The 23,926-nt window shown below is 28.3% G+C and overlaps 1 protein-coding gene across 6 annotated transcripts in view; it reads left to right on the top strand.

Annotated features, from left to right (window-relative positions):
• LOC127067459 (myc box-dependent-interacting protein 1) overlaps positions 1–23,926 on the top strand; it is a 34,776-nt gene that overhangs the window by 5,672 nt on the left and 5,178 nt on the right. For 5 of the 6 annotated variants that reach the window (XM_051002381.1, XM_051002386.1, XM_051002385.1 and 2 more), the window contains exons 2-3: positions 21,331–21,466; positions 23,662–23,852. In XM_051002381.1, coding sequence (XP_050858338.1) covers positions 21,331–21,466; positions 23,662–23,852 — 327 coding nt within the window. The remainder of the gene's footprint in view (positions 1–21,330; positions 21,467–23,661; positions 23,853–23,926) is intronic. The other variant, XM_051002387.1, reaches the window with a different exon arrangement.

Below are 23,926 nucleotides of genomic sequence, written 5' to 3'. Positions count from 1 at the left end.
CATTGAAAAATTGTTTTCTACATCTTACTGTAGGTTTCACTTTCTAAATGTGTACGTCCCTGTTTTACCGATTGTACATTTACATCTTATATTTGATAATAACATTATTACAATTTTATATATGCAATTGTTATATACATACATACATATATATATATGTATGAATTTATGTATATACATGTGTATTTTTAAATTATTTTTTTTTTTATATATAATATTAAATATACAAAAAATTATATATACTAACATTATTATTAAATTATATTACAAAATTATTAATAATGTATAATAAAATTACTATATATAGTACCATGAAACTAACATTTATATATATATATATATATATATATATATATATGTAAACGTATATGCATATTAGATATAATTGTAAATTTTAGTGTATATATCAACTCATTGTAGAAAAAAATTGTTGGAAGATAAATACGAGATTTATCTTGATTTCTTAAGAGCTCGTAAAAGTATCGAGGATAACAGGAGAAGTCGTGATAACGGTTTGTGGCATCGATGGGTATTTGAATGACCTTTCTTCCTCAAATAGAAAGGTGTTACCAGTTAGACGTCGCGTGCTTTTATGCGGCCTCTCTTTCTCTCTCTCTCTCTCTCTCTCTCTCTCTCTCTCTCTCTCTCTCTCTCTCTCTTTCTCTCTCTCTCTCTCTCTCTTACACTCGCGGGACTTACCTTTCGAGGGACGTCGCTCTCGAAATACTCTTAAAAGCTCTGTTAAGTCGTTTAAGACCATACTTTTTCTCTCATTCTTATTATTATTTATTTAATTATTTATTCAAAATAATTTTATGATTTTTTTTTCTTACTTTTATATATATATATACATACATATAGATATTTCATTTCATTGATTATGTTACTGAAATTTTTTTATGCTTTCTTTTTTCTTTCTTTCCTTTTTTTCTTTTCTTTTCTTTCTTTCTTTCTTTTTTTTTTTAAATAATATTTCACACTCGATTTGTTTTGTCTAACGAGGTAACAAGATGAAAGATTCAATATGGCGCTGGCTCGATTCCAATATATGTATGTGTGTATATATTCGATAAGTAACTTATTAGATTTATATAATTTTATCGATTTTTGTTTCTTTTTTCTTTCACTTACTTTTTTCTTTATATATATATAGAAAAAAAAAAGAAATTAAATAAAATACTGGACGTATCAAAAGTTCGTGGGTGATAATTCAAATATTCCTACTTTCCGATGCTGCGTTTCTTTTTCATCGCAGATCGTTAAACTGCAAGCCATGCTTTATATAAAACTAAAAAATAAAAAAAAAAGAGAACGAAAGAAAGAAAGAAAAGTATTAGAAGTCTAAATTGTCTCGTGAAAAATTAATCGATTTTTAAAATAGTCTAAAAACTTTTGGCCTCCCACCCTCCTTAGTTTAACGACGAGGATTGTTTCCTAAATATTAAAAAAAAAATATTTTCTTATAAATTTGTTTTAATTGATTAATATTTTATTTGACTTTATATCGTCATCTTTGCTCTCTCTCTCTTTTCTTTTTTCCTTTCTTTTTTTCTTTCTTTTTTTTTTCTATCATCTTTGAAAAGAGACGCCATAGTTTTCTTCTTCTTACATCATCACTCCAAAGATATATGTGGTTCTCTTATACGAACATTATACACGTTCAACTACGGTGGTTATTAATAAACATTAGCTTTTCTGGCTCTTCGTCAGATGTGTACACGTATGTACATATATATTATATATATATATGTATGTATGTATGTATCTGTCTGTCTGTCTGTCTGTCTGTCTGTCTTTTTCTTTTTTTCATAAGATAGACATTTTCTTTTTTTCTCTCTCTCTTCTTTCTTTAGAAATTACTTTGACCGATTCACATCAGTAATTACTCTTTTCTTTCTTTTTTTTCTTTGTTATTATTAGCATTTTATTTTGTTCTCTTTTTTTTTTTAAATATTTTTTCTCGAATTTCGCGATCATAAATAAATTCCGTGATCCTCTTTTTATTTATTTACATATTTATTTAAGAAAATCTTCTCCGGGCCATGTGTTCGTTTGCTAAACAAAATGGCGAGGAATTTCTTTTTATTTTATTTTATCTTTTTCTTTTTAAATTTCACGATCGAAATAAATTCCGTAGTCCTTCATTCTTCTTTTCTTTTTTCTCTTTTAATTTCGTCTTCCTTGATATCTCGAACCAAAATGGCGGACGTAATTCCGAAGAATTTCTTGTTCCATTTCTTTCTTTTTTCTTTGTAATTTTTATTTTTTTACGTTCCACGAAAATAAATTCCAAGATCATTTATTTTGTTTACTTATTTATTTTCGTTTTTATTTTCGTTTTTATTTTATTTCGTCTTTCACCTTTCGTCGAAACAAGATGGCGGACGTAGTCCTGAACAGAAAAGAATACACTGACTACCTGTAGAGCAGGATTCTTTGGTACCGGTTACGAAGCTCTCAGCATCTCTCTCTCTCCTTATCTCTTTCTCTCTTTTCTTCTTCATTGCTCCATCTTTTCAACTTCGGTTATCTTTTCAACTTACAATCTTTCGAAAAATCTTTCGAAATATTTGTTAATTCGTTTCGATATGACCACCTACTACAAAGTATTCTCTTTAAAAGTTGGCATCAGAAACATTTGGCTATGGTTGCTTAAATCTTTCAATCGACAATGTTTCGAAATATCTTTGTCGTCAGCTCCAAAGAAAGATGGAGAACGAGATAGTAGTGATCTCTAATGATATACATAGTTATATGCACTTGATCGAGAATTTTCAAAAAGAAAATTTCATTGAAAGCAAATACGATACAGTCGACCTTTACATTCAAGTATTTATATTTGCGAGAGAATACAAAAAAAAAAAAGAAAAAAAAAAAGAAAAAAAATTAACAATATCGTAATGTAATCGTTCGCAATCGATGGACATTTTTACAAAAATTAACGACATCTAAAAAATTCTACAAATGAAAAATAACGAGTTTCAGAATTCAGTGAGATAAACGAATAGCAAAGAAACACGAATAATTCGTCGATCGATGAAAAAAAAAAAAGAAAAAAAAACAAACAAACAAACAAATAATAAAAGAAAAATTGATATCGATGATATCAATAAAATGCAAATCGAATTTTATAAAAATGCATAATAAAATAAAATGTATAATGAAAAGTATAAGTATAATAAATAATATCAGAGTGTATGTAAATCTGAATGATATAGAATTGCAGGTGATCTCGACCTGTATTCGCAACCTAATTGGGTGAAACGAGCTTGGAGAGTGAACATCACCAATGACGACCATTCGTTCCATTTCCGTTTGATAGCTTGCGAACAAAACGGGTCGTAGTCTCTCTCTCTCTCTCCCCTTCTTACTCTCTCTCTCTCTCTCTCTCTCTCTCTCTCTCTCTCTCTCTCTCTCTCTCTCTCTCTCTCTCTATCTTTCTCTTTCTCTTTCTCTCTTTCTCTTTCTCTCTTTATGTCTCTTAACGCTTCCTGTCGAGCCTGCATTCCGTATGCAACGGGTGTTGCACCGAACGACAACGGGTACAGAAAATGTAAGAGAGAGAGAGAGAGAGAGAGAAAGAAGAGAGAAAGAGAGAAAAAGAGAGAGAGAGATAAAGAGAGAAAGAACCCTCTTCGTGACTCAGGAAAGCTCCCGTTATGTCGGATAACCTGTACACGTTCGAGGATATCAAGGAACGATGTATATACTACAGGACGATTCTTGTTTTCCTTCTTAAAGGGCTACTATCCTTTTCTCTTTTTCCTCTCTTTCTCTCTTTCTCTTTTCTTCTTGGTGTTTCTTCACTTGTCTTAATTCTATTAGTCATTTTTTCCTTCTTTCATTAACTTTTTCTATCTTTAAATCAGATGTATATCATTTACCAGAGAGCTGTAACGTTTCAATTATGATGTGATTTGATATTGGTATATTGTAATCTGATTTCATTGTTTTGTGTGTGTGTGTGTGTACTATTTACTTTCAAAGTGATTTAGGGATTTTTTTTTATTTTTTTTTTTTTAATTTTTTTTTTAGATTTTTTTTTTTTTCATAGATATTTATTTTAGTCAGTTGAGTTACGTGCAGTTATATGAGACTAGTCGATCGTTTCATTTACATATTTCTATCGATACACATACACAGATACATATATACATATATACATACATATATATATATATATATACGCGTGCACGTAACTTTTATTTTAAATTTAATTATTTTTTTTTTATTTTTTTTTTTGCTTAGCGAAAACTAGAACTACTAGCGGGATACTGAGCTATACGTGATATTTGACATTTACGTCTACTAATTTACAATGCTTTATTTATATATTAATTTTGTTTTATTATATACATATATATATTTTTTTATATTTATCTATCCTGGAAAAAATTAGCGGAATTCGATCTCGTTAAAACAGGTAATACAACTTCTTCGAGTAGTCTACTTTTTATGGGTAATTACTTATCCACCTGAATTACTTGTACTTGTTATTACTGAATGTTTAATTAGTATATTAAAATTTTTATTTTTTTTTTTATTTTTTATTATCATTAACGAAGAGATTAGATCTTGAGACTTTCAGTAATTTTTACTTTTTATAGTTGGTTATTTACCACATCTATGCCACGTTTATTTACACTCATCAAATTGCATAATTGATAAAATGAAAACATTATATGATAAATAAATGTGAACAAATGATATAATTAGGTTTTTTACAAGTATGTGATAATGAAGTATAATTGATTAATTCGTGTGAGATTAATTAATATCGAAATAAATTTGTTATATTTTAATAAATAAATAAATATATATATATATTGTTACATGTATTAATTAATTATAATCTTTTTCTTTTTCGTTTTTTCTAAATTAAGATACAATTGTCGAAATATTGATGTACGATAAAAACAATGAATAAATCGTACAAACTAATCGTTGAAAATCTCAAAATAATCGTAATCGCGTATGGGCGAATCGAATGGCATAGAAACGAGAAGTATCCGTGGGTGGTAACGAACATAAACACGATCGTAGATATGATGTAACTTGGATTACATAGAAATTTTCCTAGGTGTGACCATAGTCGTAGTCGTAGTCGTAGTTGAACAGGAGGACGTTTAGTTTGGTATTAGTCATTAATCGTGATTACGTTTTATGGACGTAGAGATATAAGAATGAAAATTATTCAACGAAATTCATGTTTAAGGAAACTTGATCTTAAATTTTAATATACGAGTGGGATTGAAAATAAATTTTATTGAAATAAAAAAAAATACACACACACACACACACACACAAAAGCACATATAATTGTAAAATAAAGTAACAATTAAAATTGAAAAAATTTATATAAATACGTACATAATTTAAAATCGATAAGAAAAGTGAATGTCTTGTAATTAATGATAAGAGAAAGAAAACAAAAAAAGTGATGCTTAGTTTGTAATAGATGATTAAAAAAGAAAGAGTGATTTTCGATTGATGATTAATGACTGAAAAAGAAAAAAGAAAAGAAAAGTGATTTTCAAGCGTTAATTAATGATAAGAAAAAGTGATGCTTAAGTTGTAATATTAATGATAAGGATACGGATAGGGAAAAGAAAAGATATTAAATAAATGAGAGAGAAGATGGTTAAATTAGAAAATATCGTTAGCAGAAAACTCTGTGTACTCACTAGCAATCATGCTTAGTTCAACTAGGCTGCGACCTAGTTTTGTCTATTCTCGACTCGTTCTCACCAGATACCACCTAGTGCACTCGCCAAAAAGAAATTTTCTTTAGCGAATATCCCTAGTATATTTATCATTCAATATTTTTATTAATCAAATCATATATATATATATATAATATAAATGAAAATGTATTAATATATATTAATATTATATATATTATATATTGATGTATGTGTATTTATATAATACATAAATATTATATAATATGTATGTCTTATATAATATATAAATATTATATTATATTATATTGTATTGTATGATATATATATATATATATGCCATTTATATATTTTTATTAATCATATATTCTAATTATATATTAATTATATATAATTATTTATTTCTATTATTAACATATTTCGAATTCGTTGATTACATTGGTCGATAAATATTACTTATTTTTTTTTTTTAATTTTTTTTAATCTTTTTAATTTAATTTAATTTAATTTAATTACTTTCTATTTATCTTATCGTCTAAAATTCGATGTTACGTGGATAATTATTAAAATGAATATTTCGTGAAATCTGTTAAAGTTAAAGAACACAATCCTTTTAAGATTCAAAATGGTTTAGAAATGAACGTGACTCTTTATTTGTTGATTCATCAAATAGATTCAGATATGAATCAAGGCTTTTTTTTTTTTTTTTTTTTTTTTTTTTTTTTTTTTTTTTTTAATAACAGAATTTTTATTCTTTCTTTCTTTCTTTCTCTCTTTTTTTTCTGCGATTCTTTTTTACTTCTTCTTCTTCTTCTTCTTGTATCAGGACGGTCACCTGATATCTTATTCTACAATCGCAGAAACACACGAGGTAGCTTTTACGAGAATGTTTGTAACAGGGTCGATGGCTCGATGCCGGATTTAGAAATGAAGTTTTCCTGGCCACCAACACCGGCCAGTACTATTATAACATTGGCTGTGACTACTTGAATATATTATAGTAATTATTAGGTCACTAGATTATACATTTTAATCGACAATTTTTTTAATTGTCGCTCGATTTTTCTCATTTTTATTTTATTACTATCGTTCGATATATTTTTATTACATTATCTCTTAAGATATTAAAATAAATTTTTACATAAGTCTGATAGCAAATTTTTTTTGTAATTTATTTACAACAACAACAATAATAATAATAATATTAATTATTGTTATTTAACATATTTCTATGACATTATTTTTGAAGATATTAAAATAATTTTTAGATAAGTTTGATAGCAAAATTTTCTTTGTAATTTATTTACAACAACAGCAATAATAATAATAATAATAATAATAATATTAATTATTGTTATTTAACATATTTCTATAACATTATTTTTGAAGATATTAAAATAATTTTTACACAAGTTTGACGATGATATATTTTTTTTGTAATTTATTTACAATCGAGCGTTCAACAAAGAGTATCATTGTAAGCGAGAGACTCGCTCTAGAAATTGCTGAGCAACAACGTAACTCGAGGCGACGAGAAGAGGAAGAGACGAGGGTTTTTAGTTAAAGCCCTCGTAGTGAAACTCGAGAACAATCCTTGTACCCTTTGTATATATCACGACGTAACAATAATTATCGTTTCATTCGATTTAGGTTAACGCATCCGTCCGGTAAATACAAATAATGTCGATAAAAAACCAATCTATATTTATAAATTTTTTTTATATATATATATAAAATCAAAAACAAGTCAATATCCTTATAATAATAATCTTACTAATATATAATAATAATAATAATAACGGTAATAATAAAAAAAAAATGGCGATGAAGATAACGATGATAAAATGTAGGAGTAAATATTTGAAGAAAAAAAAAAAAAGAGAGAGAGAAAGAAAAAAATAAAAGGCAAAGAAAAAATTGTCTTAAATATAACAAAGAAAAATTAATGAAGTTGTAATATATTTAATACAGAAACACCGATTATATATATATATATTTTTTATTTATCATTATATATATATTTTATATTTTATATATATATATATATATATATATAAACATGTAAATATACATGCATAGAAACTGACGTAACTTCGATTCGTTGAAAATATACACCAGTTCGCGTGTACGCTCGAATTCTTTATCGTGATTACGGCTCGTAAGGATAGTGATATGTCACACACACAATCATTTACAAATATATATATGTGTGTCTATATATATATATATATATATATATATATATATATATATATATATATGTAGTTGAATCGTGATAGGTGTGGATAATTCGTCCTACGATTTAAGGGGATAATTTGATTGACCTTCGTCTCGGTTGTGCCACTCGATTACGCGCTCCCATTATCATCATCAGTATCATCATCATAATAATAATCATTATCATCATCATCATCATCATCATCGTCATCATCATCATTGTCATCATCATCGTTATCGTCGTTGTTTCAAATTCAGATCGTTGTCGAATCATTGATAGAGTTCGTTCCCTTTTAAAAAATGATAAATTTAACATGTCCTTGTCTATACGTGTGATATAGGGTGGACCAAAAGTTTCCAGAACTTTTATAAGCTTTAACAAAAAATAAATAAATAAATAAATAAAATAAAAATATTAATGAAGCTTAAAAATATTAATAAAGTATATGGAGTAGTGACTTAAAAAAAAAAATATCTACAAAAAAAAAATCACGTGGGAACTCTTGGTGAACCATGTATATTCAAGAATAAAAATAAAAAGAAATAAAAAAAAAAAAAATTGGGTCGTACGCATGAATGGTCAACCGCAACCTTGCGCTTACTTACCATAAACGTCACATTGTTATAGTGTTACATGAATATTTAAGATCACACGTGTTATTACTGATCTCTTTCTCTCTCTGTCTCTTTCTATTACATAGTATCAAAACCCATGACAATTAATTTGTTTTTATCTATTTTACAATTTGAACTTTGCTGAATTTACACGTGGGTATATGCGTAAGCTCGTAATTCAATTAACCTTCGTGTTACCAGTTAAATTCTATTTTTGGTTATACAATTATCTATTTACCCTTGCCATTCGTATTATTATTTATTTTTCATTTATTATTTGTTACTTTTAATTTTTTTTTTTTTTTCATTTAAAAAGATTATTTTTTCTTTTTTATTTATTATTATTTATTATTTATTAAAAAAAATTTTTTTTTCACTTCTCTCTCAATTTGCAATGATCAACTCGCACCCTGTATACTTCCCCCTCTTTTTTCTTTTTTTTTTTTTTTTTAATTTTATTTTATCAATCTAAACGACGCGATGATACATTTGTTTTATTTATTCTTGCTATCGTTATCATTATTATCATTATTTCTTTTTTTCTTTTTTTTTTTTAACTTAATCAATGACTCACCCTGTATAATAATTGTTTTATCAGTATAAACAATCGCGGTTTAATCTTGCTACTTAAGCAGAATGGATTCATAAGTATATATCTTATATATCGAGAGCACTCGGAGGAGGTATTAGAAATATGTATATAAGTAAAATGTTACTTTGAAAGAATATACGTCGAGATTGATACTTATCAACCTGTCCAATGAAAGATAGAGACGGATAGAGATAAAGAGAGCGATAGAGAAGGAAGAAGAAAAAGAGTTAATGCATCCGTGACTACTATACTGACGTAAAATCAAACGAGCGTAGAAATGTATATACATATGTATATGGTGATTATATATGTACTATAGGGACTATGTCGAGATACACGTTAACTAACGAATGCAAGTATCGAGAGAGTTAACCACTCCTTCCTTTCTATTTACTATTTATCCTATCTCTCTTCTTTCTCTTTCTTTTTCATTTTATAACTATCTATCTATCTATCTATCTATCTATCTATCTATCTTTCTTTCATTCTTCGATAGACTATTAGTCGTCGATATGTATGCTGCACGCGTATAACTTGCCAGTCGATTTACATTCGCCATAAGATTATACGTGAATCTATTTGTATGTAGTTACATGTTCGAGATTAAGAGCCTAGATTTTGGAGATTTTTTTTTTATCCTTTTTATCCATTTCTTCTTTTTCTCTTTCTATTTCAATTATTTATTATTATTGATTTTATTTTTTATTTTTATTACTTTTTTTTTTTTTTGGTATTGATAATTATCGTGATCGAATCGATAAATTGTTGTTACTTCTTTTTTTTTAATTTTCTAATATTTTAATTGTTATTTATAATATTTCGATTCTATTCTCTTCGAATCGAAGTATTGAAAAGTTTTGGATAATCGAGATTTTCTTTGGTGAGATTGTCGAGCCTGCGTAAATATGTTATCCGCCCAGCTCGTGATACGAAAGTATGTAAGTGTGTACGTAAGTATGTACTTACGTACGTACGTACGTACGTACGTACGTACGGAAGAAACGCTGCGGCCCCGAGACGCCGACGGTTCCGTTATAGTTCGAGCGAAGAGAGAGAGAGAGAGAGAGAGAGACGCGTTCCGTTCAGCTTCTCTGTACAAAGTAGAAAGAGAGAGAGAGAGAGAGAGCGAGTGCAACACAACTAACTGTAGACTGTAGAGAGAGAGTTCGTAGGAAGAATACGACCACGCAAGGACGAGAGAGAGAGAGAGAGAGAGAGAGAGAGAGAGAGAGAGAGAGAGAGAGAGAGAGAGAGAGATAAAGAGAACTTTTCTTTTCTTCGTATATGTATTTTTTCTGTCCGTCTCTCTCCCTCCCCCCTCTCGTCTTCTCTCTCTTCTTCTCATCCCCTCGAAACATCTACATTCTTTTCGCTTCTGCGTTCTCTTTTCGATGACCACACACTTTTCAATGATAAGAAAATGTTGGTATTCATCATTCCTTTTCTATATTTCTTATTTTATTTATTGGATTTGTAAGAGAAGTTTTGGCCTTCTATTTTTTTTTTTTTCATTCTAATTTTTAGAAAGAATTTTTATATATTGGTATTTATAAGTTGAGTGGGTATTTTCATCGATATTTAATATGTTTATATGTACAATATTTAATTTTTGTATATGGAATTCTTTTTTCTTTTTTTTTTTTCATGCGTTAAATTATAGAATCGTATTATATTGCTCGAGAGTTCTATCATTAATCAAAGCTTTATGCGTGCATATATATTGCTAAGTTTTTCTTTTTTTATTTGACTTTCGAGGGATTTTATCTCTTAGATATCTCTGTTTTTGAAAGAGAGTATGTGTTGTGCTATAACAACTTACTCATCTAAGTCATAGTCATCAATCATGTTATCGTATTTATTGAACTGTTTCTCCTTTATTTGCATATGTAATTTTTGTGTGCTATATCATTCTTTATTTTTAATATTCAAGGAAATCATACTTGCGAAAGGATACATTTTTATTCTTTATTAGAAGCCTTTTTTGCGTTCTTACTTTTAATTTTTTTTTTTTTTTTCGTATAGACAAATTTTACAACATATTGTTACAAGAGGTTCAGTTTAATAATTTGGATGTATATTTTTTACTTACTTCGATCTGCACAGCTGCACATAATACGTGTAATTTTTTTACTTTATACATTATTTTATTTCATATTTTTTCCTAGAATTCTGCAGGGTAATTTTTTTCTCCATAACCCTCTCCCTAGTTTTTATATGCAGTTCAATCATTTAAAACCAACTTGAAAGGGGCTACCACCGTGTATACAAACTTTACTTAATAACACTTAAAATCCTTCATTTCCATATATGCATATTTGCATATATATTACGAATTTTAATTTATTTTAATTTTTTATTTTTTTCCAAGAACTTACAAAACAACGGAGGGGATTCGATCTTGCAATTTTTCAGAGTACACTTTTTCGTTTTTGTAGACAATTACTTATCCACCTGAGCCACGGATACCATACTGTTATTGAATGCTTCATTAAGAATGTCCATATTTTTCAATTTTTTTTTTTTTTCGAGGTACTAGGGAGTTTCGATCTTGCAATTTTCAAAGAATAATCTCCCCTTAATTTTTATAGACGAATACTTAACCAACTGAACCATGGATACTTACTAACATTGAATGTTTTATTATTATATTTAAACAATATCTGTTATAGTATTCTTATATATAATTATTCTTTGATTTTTCTAATTTAAAAAGTAAAAAAAAAAGAAAGAATGGAGTATATGTAAAAGAAGAAGAATTCCATGCTGGACATGGAAAAATATCGTAATAATACCGTTCGAAAGTTATATTTCGATGTTCCACTCTTACGGTCCGTTCACCTTGCAATACCTTCCATGGCTTTCTTATCGACCCTCGTATGTATTTAGGATTGTGATTTTCTTGAACGAATCATCTATTTGATATAAAAAACATAGCAAGAGAGAGAGAGAGAGAGAGAGAGAGAAATAAAAAGAGAGATTGCATCGAGGTTAAATTAAAAATCGATCGTAAACGAAGACGTCAGTCATAATCGTTCAGCCTGGAGGGCAGAGTTAACAAGATCTAACTAGCAAAAGAAGGAGAAGGAGAAAGGAGGAGGGGGAAAGGGTGCATTGCATCCTCGTAATCGAATAGAGACAATAACTTATTTGATATTATTAAAGTTAGTCACACAGACAAATCGATGATCATCATTGATAATATATACACATATATTACACATATATCATATATACACTTGTTAATATGTACATATATTTTTATATATACATTTATATATATATATATATGTGTCATCATTAAAATTATTGGTCATATATTTCTGTTATTTAACATAACAAAAAAGAGACTAAAAGCAAACGAAGAAAACAATAAAACCTGTTATCAATAATATATTCTTTAGGAAACGAACTCTACGTTCTATTCTATGTTTATTCATCACGAAGCTTTTTCCGGCCAATGTTTCATTTTAACATACTCTTACTAAGAAATACGTAACTCAACGTCATCGGTTTATATCGGTAGAAATTAACACCGAATCGATAATCGAACGACCTAAGATTACCAGATGTTATTACGCAGTTCTTATTAACGATTGCATTCGTAAGTTTTCAAGAGATATATACTTTACTTGGATTTTTGTTATCTACCAACAAACAAACAAACAAACAAACAAAATAATAAACAGGATAGAAAGTCAAAAGTTTCTAGACGTTCATAAAAATCGATCAATTTTCTTTTCGAGACATTTTTTTTATTAATTTCTTTAACGGATAGTAAAACTTCAAGTTTGATTTATAGAAAAAAAAAAATAATAATAATAACCTGATTACGAGCTTAAATTCATTAAAAAAAAAAAATTAATAAATCATTTTTCGTTATCAATTAATTATACTTTTGAGCCATCTAGATCAACTTTCGATCGTACGATATTTTACTATGAATCATTGAGATGATCGATATATGTGATAGAGTCTAGAGGGTGTAAGAACAATTTTTAAACGGTTCAAAAATTCACAGATCGTTTTAAAAATCAATCTTTTCTTTCTTTCTTTCTTTCTTTCTTTTGGAAACATCTTATTCAAATATCCTTCTCGATGATTACAAAACTCGAAGCAACCTTAATCGAAATAGACCAATCGATTTTTGAAATCGATCGATTAATTTTAACCCATCTAAAAACTTTCGAGCCAACCCAGTGTCTAAAATCTAAACTCTTTTAACGTCTGAATGATTGAAATAACTCAAACGCGATCATTCGCAGTCGCAGTAAGTCAATCGTTAGAATATATACTGACATATACGACAATTCACACACATTAGTGTCCCTAAACGCGTACACATACACGTAACATATGTATATACACACGTGTATAGATATTGTGTATAGTACAGGCTCATTCGTTCATACAAATAAACGTCTAGTAAAAGACGAATTACGATCTAAGGATGGATGATGTTGGATAGATGGATAGATAGATGGATGGATGGATGGATGGATGGATGGATGGATGGATCAACTGGATATGTGTGTGTGTGTGTGTGTGTGTATGTGTGTATAGTAAACGTGGGCCGAGTGCCCGAGGTTGATGTCCGAACATCGCGCGCCAACACATTCCAATTCCTAACTTTCTTCCTGTTAGTCTTTTTTGATGCCATTTTCTACCTTTGGAATTCCTATTATACCGATCGAGCAGGAGATCGTTCAATGATCCCAAAAATTTTTTTTCATCTTCTTTTAGGTTTTTCTCTTCTTCTTTGATCTCTCGTTTCTTGTTTCCTTTTTTTTTTGTTCTTTTTTTATTTTTTTATTATTTTTTTAACAGGAGAATGGAAAAAAGAAATTTGCTTGTTAAACTCGTACGATGCGTTTACGAAAAGTGATCATCATCTTTGTTTTCTCTTCGATTTATATTTATATGTGTTAAAAAGAAAGGAAGAAAGATGAAAATTGGATTGTTTTGCTTTCGTCCAAATTTATTATCGAGCTTTTTCTTTTTTCTTTTATTTTTTTTCACTATTTAGTAAATATTAATTGATTAATTCGTTTTGATTTCCACGTTTCTTTTCTTTTTTTGAATTCATCGAAGACTTATTTTAGATTCTTATATAATAATAATAATAATAATAATAATAATAATAATAATAATAATAATAATAATAATAATAATCAATTCTGTAATATGGTAATAAAAAAAATAAAAATTGCTTATAATTTGGATTATCAATTATATTTAATTTTCAATTGAATAGGATTTTATATAAATAAATATAATTAAACATAACAAAATCTATAATTAAGCAATGAATATATCATCAATATTTAATTAGGAATTATTCAGTTCTAATATTAATTATTGATGTCACTCTTAGCAAACAGCAAAATGATAATCAATTAATTTAGAAATTAAACAATTAGCTTCTTATCTTTTCTAGCCTTAATCACCGATAATCAATTAAACAATTAATTAATTAATTAATTAATTAATTAATTAAATCATTTTACGATTAAGCAAACACTCGTTATTCAAAAGAAAAAGAAAATTACTTATCTTTATAGTAATATCATTGTAACAAAAAAAAATTTGTTTTCATTTTCATTGTCGATTGTAGAAAACAGCAAGTCACGAAGTAATAGCAAGCTTATTATACTATACTTAGTAATTAACTTAGCGACTCCAGCAGTTGCTTGATCACTGGCAATTAATGACTTGCAATTGGTTCACAGGCACAAGCCTTTTAATATTTCTATGAAAGAGGTCTCCCCATCGTCGATCTCATTTACTCGGGATATCGATTATCGTCTTTGAGAAAAAAAAAAAGCAAAAGAATTAAAAAAGAAAAGAAAAAAAGAAAGAAGTAGAAACCTCATAACATATATCGAAATAACTTCGACTCGCTCGATCGTTCAACTTTTTTTCTTCTTTTTTTTTTCTTTTTTATATAATACAGTATTAAAAGATGGAGAAACAAGAGAAAGAGAGAAAGAGATAAAAGATGAAAGATGAAAGACGAACGGTACTGTAAGATAAGATGAGATAAGAAAATAATCGATTAAAAAAAAAGAAAAGGGACAAGAACCAACTAAACTGCAATTATCCATTACAATTTTAATCTTCGTGTATATCGATCGTGTTATATATTTCGAAATGATAATCGAATGATTTATCTACGAAGTCATGGGTGTCAATAATTTGTAGGTCGTTTTTAAAAATTGATTTCTTTTTTTTTTTTCTCGAAATATTTCGTATCAATACTTTTTGTAGGTCATAAGCTTAGTTCGTAAAATTAGAAATCCGATTGAGAGGCTGATGTATTTAGGAAAATAGTCATCGATTTTTGAAATCGGTTAAAAACTTTTTGTACGCGTAGAAACTTTTGCAACACCCTATATATATATATTTTTTTTTCTCTCTCTCTCTCTCTCTCTCTGTCTGTTTGTATATCTTCGTTAAATTATGTATGTATTTAAGTACAATACTTATAGGCACAATGTCTGTTTTCAAAGATTAGAAACGAGGTCATAGAGGTGGTAGTATGGCATAATAATAGACGATGCAACTGCACGTACTTACGTATTCACGTACTCACGTACTCACGTACCTAAAATGTATCCAGCATCATCGTCCATACCGTAGTCTCTATTAATAAAATCTAGATGCAATTGTTTCCCTTTTGAAAGTGAATTTCTTCATCGTGAAACACCGTAAAACACATACACACATATGCATGTATATGTGTATATAGATATATACTATATATATTATATACCGTATTATATACTTTTCTTTTTTCTTTTTTATACTCTAAGGAAAACTTTCACTACCAATACTTGAGATTTCAGTACACCATTCATAAAAACTGTAACGCATAATAGGAAATTAGTAATAGAAAATAGGAAAAGAAAATAGTATTAACGATTCGATCAGCTGCCTTTTTCATTTCCTTCTATTGGTGGAAATTGGTATTACGGTAAATAAAGTCGATTCCGATCTTCGACCATCATCGCTTTCTATCATCTTTTCTTTTCTTTTCTTTTTTTTCTTTTTCTTTTTTGCTTCCTCTCTGTCTCTCTCTCTTTCTCTCGTTACTGTTATCGCGTTAACTATTATATCTTTTTTCATTTTTTTTAAGACAGTTAAAGTTTCTATTGGAATATGGAATTTTTCGCTCATAGACGCACGCGAAAATTGCACGCGATCTTAATGTTCCCCTTATGTAACCGGGATATTTCATAAAATAAAGAAAGCTTATTGCATACGCATGTATGCACGTATATATAATATATGTACGATATATATATATATATATATATATATATACGAACTTTTTTTTGTTTTATTTTTTTTGTAATCTTTTTTCTTTTTCTTTCTTTTCTTTCTTTTTTTTTTTTTTTTTTATTATACCTCATAAATATTTTTATTGGTTTTTTTTTTAACGATTACAGGGTTCTCTTCTTCTTTATTTTTATTTTTATTATTCTGTTTTTTTTTATTTTTTTTTTTTTTATTTTTTCATTAAAAGTTTTATTTACATAATAATGTGTGCGATTTTTTTTTGTTTTTGTTAATATTATTTTTATTTCGAAAGCATATGAGATAGATTTTTTGAAAGCAATTAAAAAAAGAGATCGAAATTTATTTATTCGACGAAACGCAGGTGTAATGATAATCTTAACTTAAAGAAAAGAGTTTACATATGCAGTGAAATTTTTTTTTTTTTTAATAATAGAAAAATTTGTATTTTTCAAGATGTGCAGCATCGTGGTTCCTTCTCTTTTTTTTTTTTTTTTTTTTGTAGAATTTTTATTACATAACGATAAGTATGATAATTTTTATACGAAAGGAGAGAGATGAATAATTGACAGAAATGAAAAAAAAAAAACGAGGATTAATTTTTATATGAAAGATGTTCAACTTTTTTTTTTCTCTCTTAATTTAAAGTATACATTTTTGTCAACGAAAACAGTACATTGATTACGTGTAAAATAGAGGTCAAGCTCGAAGCTGTTAAACGAGTTCGCTCTTCGTTACAGAATAACTTTGTTCGTATCAGGTGTAACTTATGCTAATCGGGGGGGCTAACGGTAAATAACTTCAACCTGGTAACCGTGACAAAAATTGTGTCTCTTCTCGAATAGGTGAAATAACGTTATACGGTGCATTGCGGTATCCTAATTGATCGATAATTTATCATACATTGTGCTTCGAAAGTTTCTACTAAGTGCTTTTCAAAAATCAATTATTTCTTTTATCTTTTTATTTTCTCTCGTTCGATTTTGTAAATAAATTTTTTCTTTTTAATTAATTAATTTATTTATTCATTAATTTTTTTGTTCTTTAATTACAAAAAAAAAATGACAGATCTTGCTTGTGTTGATTCGAAGAGGAAATATATATGTATGCGATGTATAGTGACACATTATTTTGGAAAATAATCATTCTTTAATGACACATTTCGATAGTCCGAAAAGCGACATAAAACATAATCTAACCAATAGATACGTTGAAAAAAAAAAACTCAGAATTGGCTGTTTACTGTTTAGTGACTCATTCCTGTGATAAGACGACGACTGTTGTCGTCAAGGAAAATTTTAATATACGTTGAAATATTTTTAATGAAATTTTTGCAACGAAACTATTAGATCCATTATTTTTATATTCATAGAAATTCAGTAATTTATTCATAAAAAAAAAAAAATAAGAGAGTAAAGTAAGAATGTTAAAATATACAAGATGGTAGCCATTTATAAACTTAATCCTATTACGACGACTACGATGCAGGAAACATTGTGCATTAAATTTATTATGTAACGTTATTAATAATAGAAGAATAACAAAAGAACAATCATGCGTGTAATTTTGATCACAATATGTGCAAGATGATTATATTACAATATGGCTACCATTTCTAAACGTAAAGTTTTATTTAACGAAACATTTTATATTAAATTTCGAACAAAAGAATTATTCATTCACAATGATATATATATATATATATTTGTTTATTTATATATATTTATTTTATTTTTATCAAATTTATTTATGACATAGTTGATAATGATACAAAAAAAATTTTTAAATCATAAAAATCGTAATCATGGTCATAAGACGGCCATATTGCAATACGTACGCCATTTCTATATGGATAGTCTTATTTAAACTCTTGATAGCTCTATAGAAATAGTTGAAAGAATCAATTGAACGTTTAATATAACATAAACTGTGATCACGTTTCATGAACGTTTACGACTGCAGACAAATATATATGCTATATACAATAGGATGTTTCAATCATAGTCACGTGATCAAGATTTATCATAATGGATCAACATAATCTCACAACGAGATTATTATCATAGTTTCAATTTGTTTATTTTATATAAAAGAGATACAAATCTATACATATCTATATATGCATGTATGTATGCATGAAACTTAGAAGGTACAATTCTCAAATTTTGAATTATTCGATCGGTCGTATAATCATCTTTTTTTTTTTCTATTAAATTTGTATAATTTTTTTTCTTTTATATTTAAAAAAAAAAAAAAGGAACTTTTTGGCGAGAAAAGAGAAACGCGAGCACAAGTGGCAAATAGTATTAAGAGAATCGTCTATACTCACACTACTTACATAGGTTATGGACGGACTTAGAAGGAATGTTGGCTGGTGTCCAGTTTGTAAAAGAAAGATGGCGTCAATGGGGTGAGGTAGGGGAAAGAGAGAGAGAGAGAGAGGTATCGGCAGGAGGGTAGAGAGTGGAAGGAATATATTTGTTCGAAAGATTGTTCGTTTAACTTGAATTCGAGATAAGAAGGCCGTGAGGGCGGGCGGTGATTGGAGGGGACAGATGAGAGGGTAGAGGGAGAAAAATAAATAATTGATTTTGTTTGTAGGAATTTCTAAAGACATTGTATTTAATGTCTAACATTCTTGAAATATAGACGTAGATAAAAATAAAAAGAGAGGGAGAGAGAGAGGAAAAGAACATTAATTAATACTAATCGTTAAGGCGTATCTCGTTAAGAGACTCGTCATCGGTCGGTATGTTCGTCACTCGGTCGATAACATTTCAACGACAAAGAATTTATTCAAAAAATTATCATCTTGCATTCCATGGTCGAATGAAAATCTAAATTTAAAATTAAGATAGTAAAATTAAAAATCTTTGAATATCGATATACATATACATATATAATATTTGCGAATATATTTGCTCGATTAGAAATTTGATTAGTTGGATAAAATCGTGTATATATATATATATAGTGAGGATGAAAAGGGTCAAAAAATTTCTAAACAGGAACCATTTTTCTTTTGTCGATCACAACTCCCTCTCTACGTGGAAATTATAAACATTTGAATAGATAATAGACATCGCGTAATAAAGAGTGTTTTTTTTTTCTTTTCTAATTTTTTTCTTTTAATTGATAATTTCACGAAATTATAATAACCCTTTGTTTAATTCAAACGAGTGTAAAAATTCTCTCTCTCTCTCTCTCTTTCTTTCTTTCTTTCTTTCTCATTATGGTTGGATGTCTCCATCATGTTACATAACTTAATGCACCCTTTCGCAACGTCATGGCTGACTTATATTTGCTTGGAATAAGATATAATGATAATAATACATACTTTAAAAGAGATAAGACAATGATTAACTCAATGAAACTGCATTATATTTCTACTGTTATACTTAAAAAAAAAAGACATTATTATTTATCTATCTATCTATCTATTTATTTATTTATTTATTTATTTATTTATTTATTTATTAGAATTACAGTATTGCAAGAAATTAAAGTTATCAGTTATCAGTCTAATTGTCAATAATAATACATTGCCACTACCCTCCCTCAAGTTGCACCGCCCATTCCACCATATGACTAATAATCGTTAGACCGTTTTTATTTATTTTTAGAAGTATATATGTATTTTTCTCGGGGAATTATCATCCTTCGTTCGTTATCAACCAATGACGAATCAAACCAACTCGAGTTCACAGACCTCCTTTCTGTTTCCCCTGTCTATCTGAGAGATTCTTTCATTTATTAAATATTTATTTGAAACACACACATGAGGCATACGGAATGAACAAATCGTATTGTTTTTTATTTTATTTTATTTTATTTTTTTCTGGAGATTATTTAAAGATTACAATAATTAGTCTTGCAGTTATAAGCTTGCAGACACGTGCTTGCTGACTTATTTGTTTTATGATCTATGGTGCACAGAGAAGGGATGGATGATTAAAGAAACAAAAAATGTAATCTAAGTAACCCTCTGCGTGGAATAATAGACTTTTTTTTGTTTTTAATCATCTAGGGACTTTTAACATAATCTTTTAACATAAAAATTTTGTTAATGGAATTTTATTTGATACAGAACCATCGCAGGATATCTTTTTTCTGTATATGTGTGTTGCTTGTGTGTGTGTGTATCTCTTTGAAAAGATCCGTTCGTTCTCTTACATACGATACGTATATGGAAACGCGTACGATCCTTCGCCCACGCTTAGGTATTTAATCCCACGCAATGGTTGTTTGATTCCACGAAAAATTTTTTTTTCTGAGTCATACCTTAGTCCATTTTCGAAATTAAGAATTACAAAAAAAAAAAAAAAAAGAACCAAATCATATTTGGAAAGAGGGGAGAATGGACCAAAGATAAAAAAATATTTTGTGCATTTTAATTCTGTCTATAAAAATGATTAAAAACAAGAAATAAGTAACTCGTAAAAATTATCAGAATTTGAAAAGTTAGATTGGAAAAACGATGAAGACCGTAAATTATAAAAATCGCAAATTTACCGTAAGCAGTTGTAAGACATAGGAGATAATAAGACATAAATTTACCGTGAAAACCATGAGGAATTATGAACCGTAAAAAAAAAGAAAAGAAAAGAAGAAATATATTCATTCTAACATAAAAATTTATTACCGAAGATCATGAAGATCATGAATCATTTTATTGTATAAACCTTGATTGTTATAAACCGATAAAAATCATCAAAACACCGAATCTTACTGAGAGCACCATAAAACCCATAAGTCACAACCGTTAAAACAAAAATTTATTGTATTTTTTTTTTCCTTCTTTTTCCATAGATTCGTGAGACTTACACAAAATGTTAAATGAGGGTTCTTTTTTTTTTTTAGTAAGAATATTTTATTAGGTTTTTTGTGGTAGGACGAGAGAAGAAAAAAAAAATTTTCTTTTTTCTTTTGCAGTTCCTTCAGAATCTCGGGAAGGTCGACAGAACAGCGGACGACATACTTGACGAGCACCTACAGAACTTCACCAGACAGCAATATTCCGCCAACAGGCTGCAAAAGGAGTTCAACAATTACATCAGGTGTGTTCGAGGTAAGTCGGTCGTCCCGTAAAAGACGAGACAAAGATAGATATAGAAAAAAAGAGAGATAGAGGGAATGAGAGAGAGAGAGAGAAGGGGGTTGGGCGAAAGAGAAGGCAGAAACTCGATTCTTCTTTCCACGAACGAACGTTGCTTCGAATTTCTGTTTAAAAACTTGTACCAGTCTATCTATCTCCGCCATATTTGAATTTGTTATTGGGATTCACTTCAATCCTAGATCAGAATTATTATTATTATTATTATTATTATTATTATTATTATTATTATTATTATTGGATAATTAAAACAATTTAATAATTTACGATATATATTTACTTTCTTTTTTCTTAGATTAGTTACAGATAAGTAAAGAGTCGTAAGCCGCCATATTGGAATTAATAAAAGACTACCGAGATATTCATATATTCGAAGAATTAAATAAATTATTTAAATAAATTACGAATAAATGTCTACGAACAAATTCCTTTTTATTCTATATCATAATTAAAACAATTTAATTGTCGATCTATATACACACACACACATATATATATATGTATGTATATACACATACATACTTTTTTTTTCTTAGCTTAGTTATAGAAGAGTAAAATGTTCTTGCTTCCTCTATACGATAACAAACCGGAACTTTGCTTCTATGATCCGTATTAACAATTTTATAGTGGAAACTACCGACGAATTAAACACACGTCGACTCTTATCCTCGTTTGATCGTTTGCCCAACACAGCAGAGTAGAGTAGAGCAGTGCACAGCGGTGCACAGTAGTGCACACAGCACACACATGGTGCAACGCGTTAAAAAACAACCACGTGAACCGGAAGATCGTAAGAACTTGACCGTGAATTCAAGGTTACACGAAAGTGCAAACTGTACATATACATAGATTCATACATACATATATACATACGTAGTACTTACGAGTACTTACGTACATACATTATCACGTGATCAACTTCTTCAAAGACGTTCGTCGTCGTGGAAATCGAATAATGAATAAAAAAAGAAAAGAAAAGAGAAAAACATATAAAGGAAATACAAGAAGAAAATAAATGGCGTTTTTTCTTGCGTCGTCAATTTTAAAGAGTGTGTATTTTCAACGTCCGAAGATGATCGTGACTTTTATTACATAAGCTGTAATTTTCCTATAGTTCAATGAACAATATTAACCAGTTACAAGATTCTTTTCTTTTTTTTTCTTTTACGATAGATATATTTAATGTATTTAAACATAGATTATATATTAAATGTATCGTATGGTTTTCCTACTCTTTCTCTCTTTCTCTCTCTATCTCTTCTTCTATATTTAAATGTCAATATAAATTAATTATTACACGAGCGAGAGAAATCCGATCGACTGGTAAACACTTTCATCATCGTTCAGAACTCCTCTATTAATTTTCTTCCTTGACTACTTCCTCGTCTTCATTTTCAAACATGGAAGAAGTTGAAACGATTAGGTTTATCTCGACAGGTGAATGTAAGTACTTACTTGAAAATGAGAGACAGTAGAAATGTATGTCAGGAAAGTACGATTACGGAAATGAGAGGTCCAACCCCCGAAGGCTATGTATACACTCACACACGCACACACACACACACATTTTCAACGTGACTACTTAGAAAAAGATGTCGTTCGATCAAGTTTCTTCTTTCTCGAGTTTATAGAGTCCAACGTTAATTTATTAACTTCATTTACAACAAATTTACACAACTCAAAAAGAGAGAGAGAGAGAGAACGTTTATCTATATTAAATAAAAAATTTAATATGTATATAAATTATAGCTATAGAAATTATTCTCGGTATAAGTAGGAAACATTTTAAATACTTCAGCACATCTAAACAACAACAACAATAGTTATAAAAAAAAAAAGTTTATATAAACATACTGATGAAGTTGAAATTTGATTTAAAAAAGAAAAAGAACAGATCTTCAGAAAAAATTGTTGCCTTTTTTTTCTTTTCTTTTCTTTTTTATATATATGTATATATATATAAAATCAAAACGAAGATTTTCGACGAAGATATATATATATATATGTATGTATGTATATGTATATAAAGGGTTGAAAGTCACTGCTCTAGATCTGATTGAAATCTTGATTAAGATAAATAGAAAGATAGATAGATAAAGGAATAGATGAAATCTCTTTGATTTGATTTTCTTTCTTTTTTCTACTTTCAGCTGTACAAGTGGCCTCGAAGACATTGATGGACTCCCTCAATGAAATCTATGAGAGTCAATGGACTGGTCATGATCTTCTTTATGTGCAAGCACAAAACTTGGATATGTTGTGGCAGGATTTTACTCACAAACTTGCGGACCAAGTATTGGTACCTCTCAACACATATCAAAGTCAATTTCCTGAAATGAGAGTAAGTATATATATATATGTATAAAAAAAAATTGTTTTAATTAATTCAAAAAAAAAAAAAAAAAAAATCTAGTA

The sequence above is a fragment of the Vespula vulgaris genome, chromosome 11 (genome assembly GCF_905475345.1).
Source record: "Vespula vulgaris chromosome 11, iyVesVulg1.1, whole genome shotgun sequence".
Lineage (NCBI taxonomy): Eukaryota > Metazoa > Arthropoda > Insecta > Hymenoptera > Vespidae > Vespula > Vespula vulgaris.
Note: the sequence above shows the minus strand (reverse complement) of the source record. Positions and strands in the feature narration are given on the sequence as shown.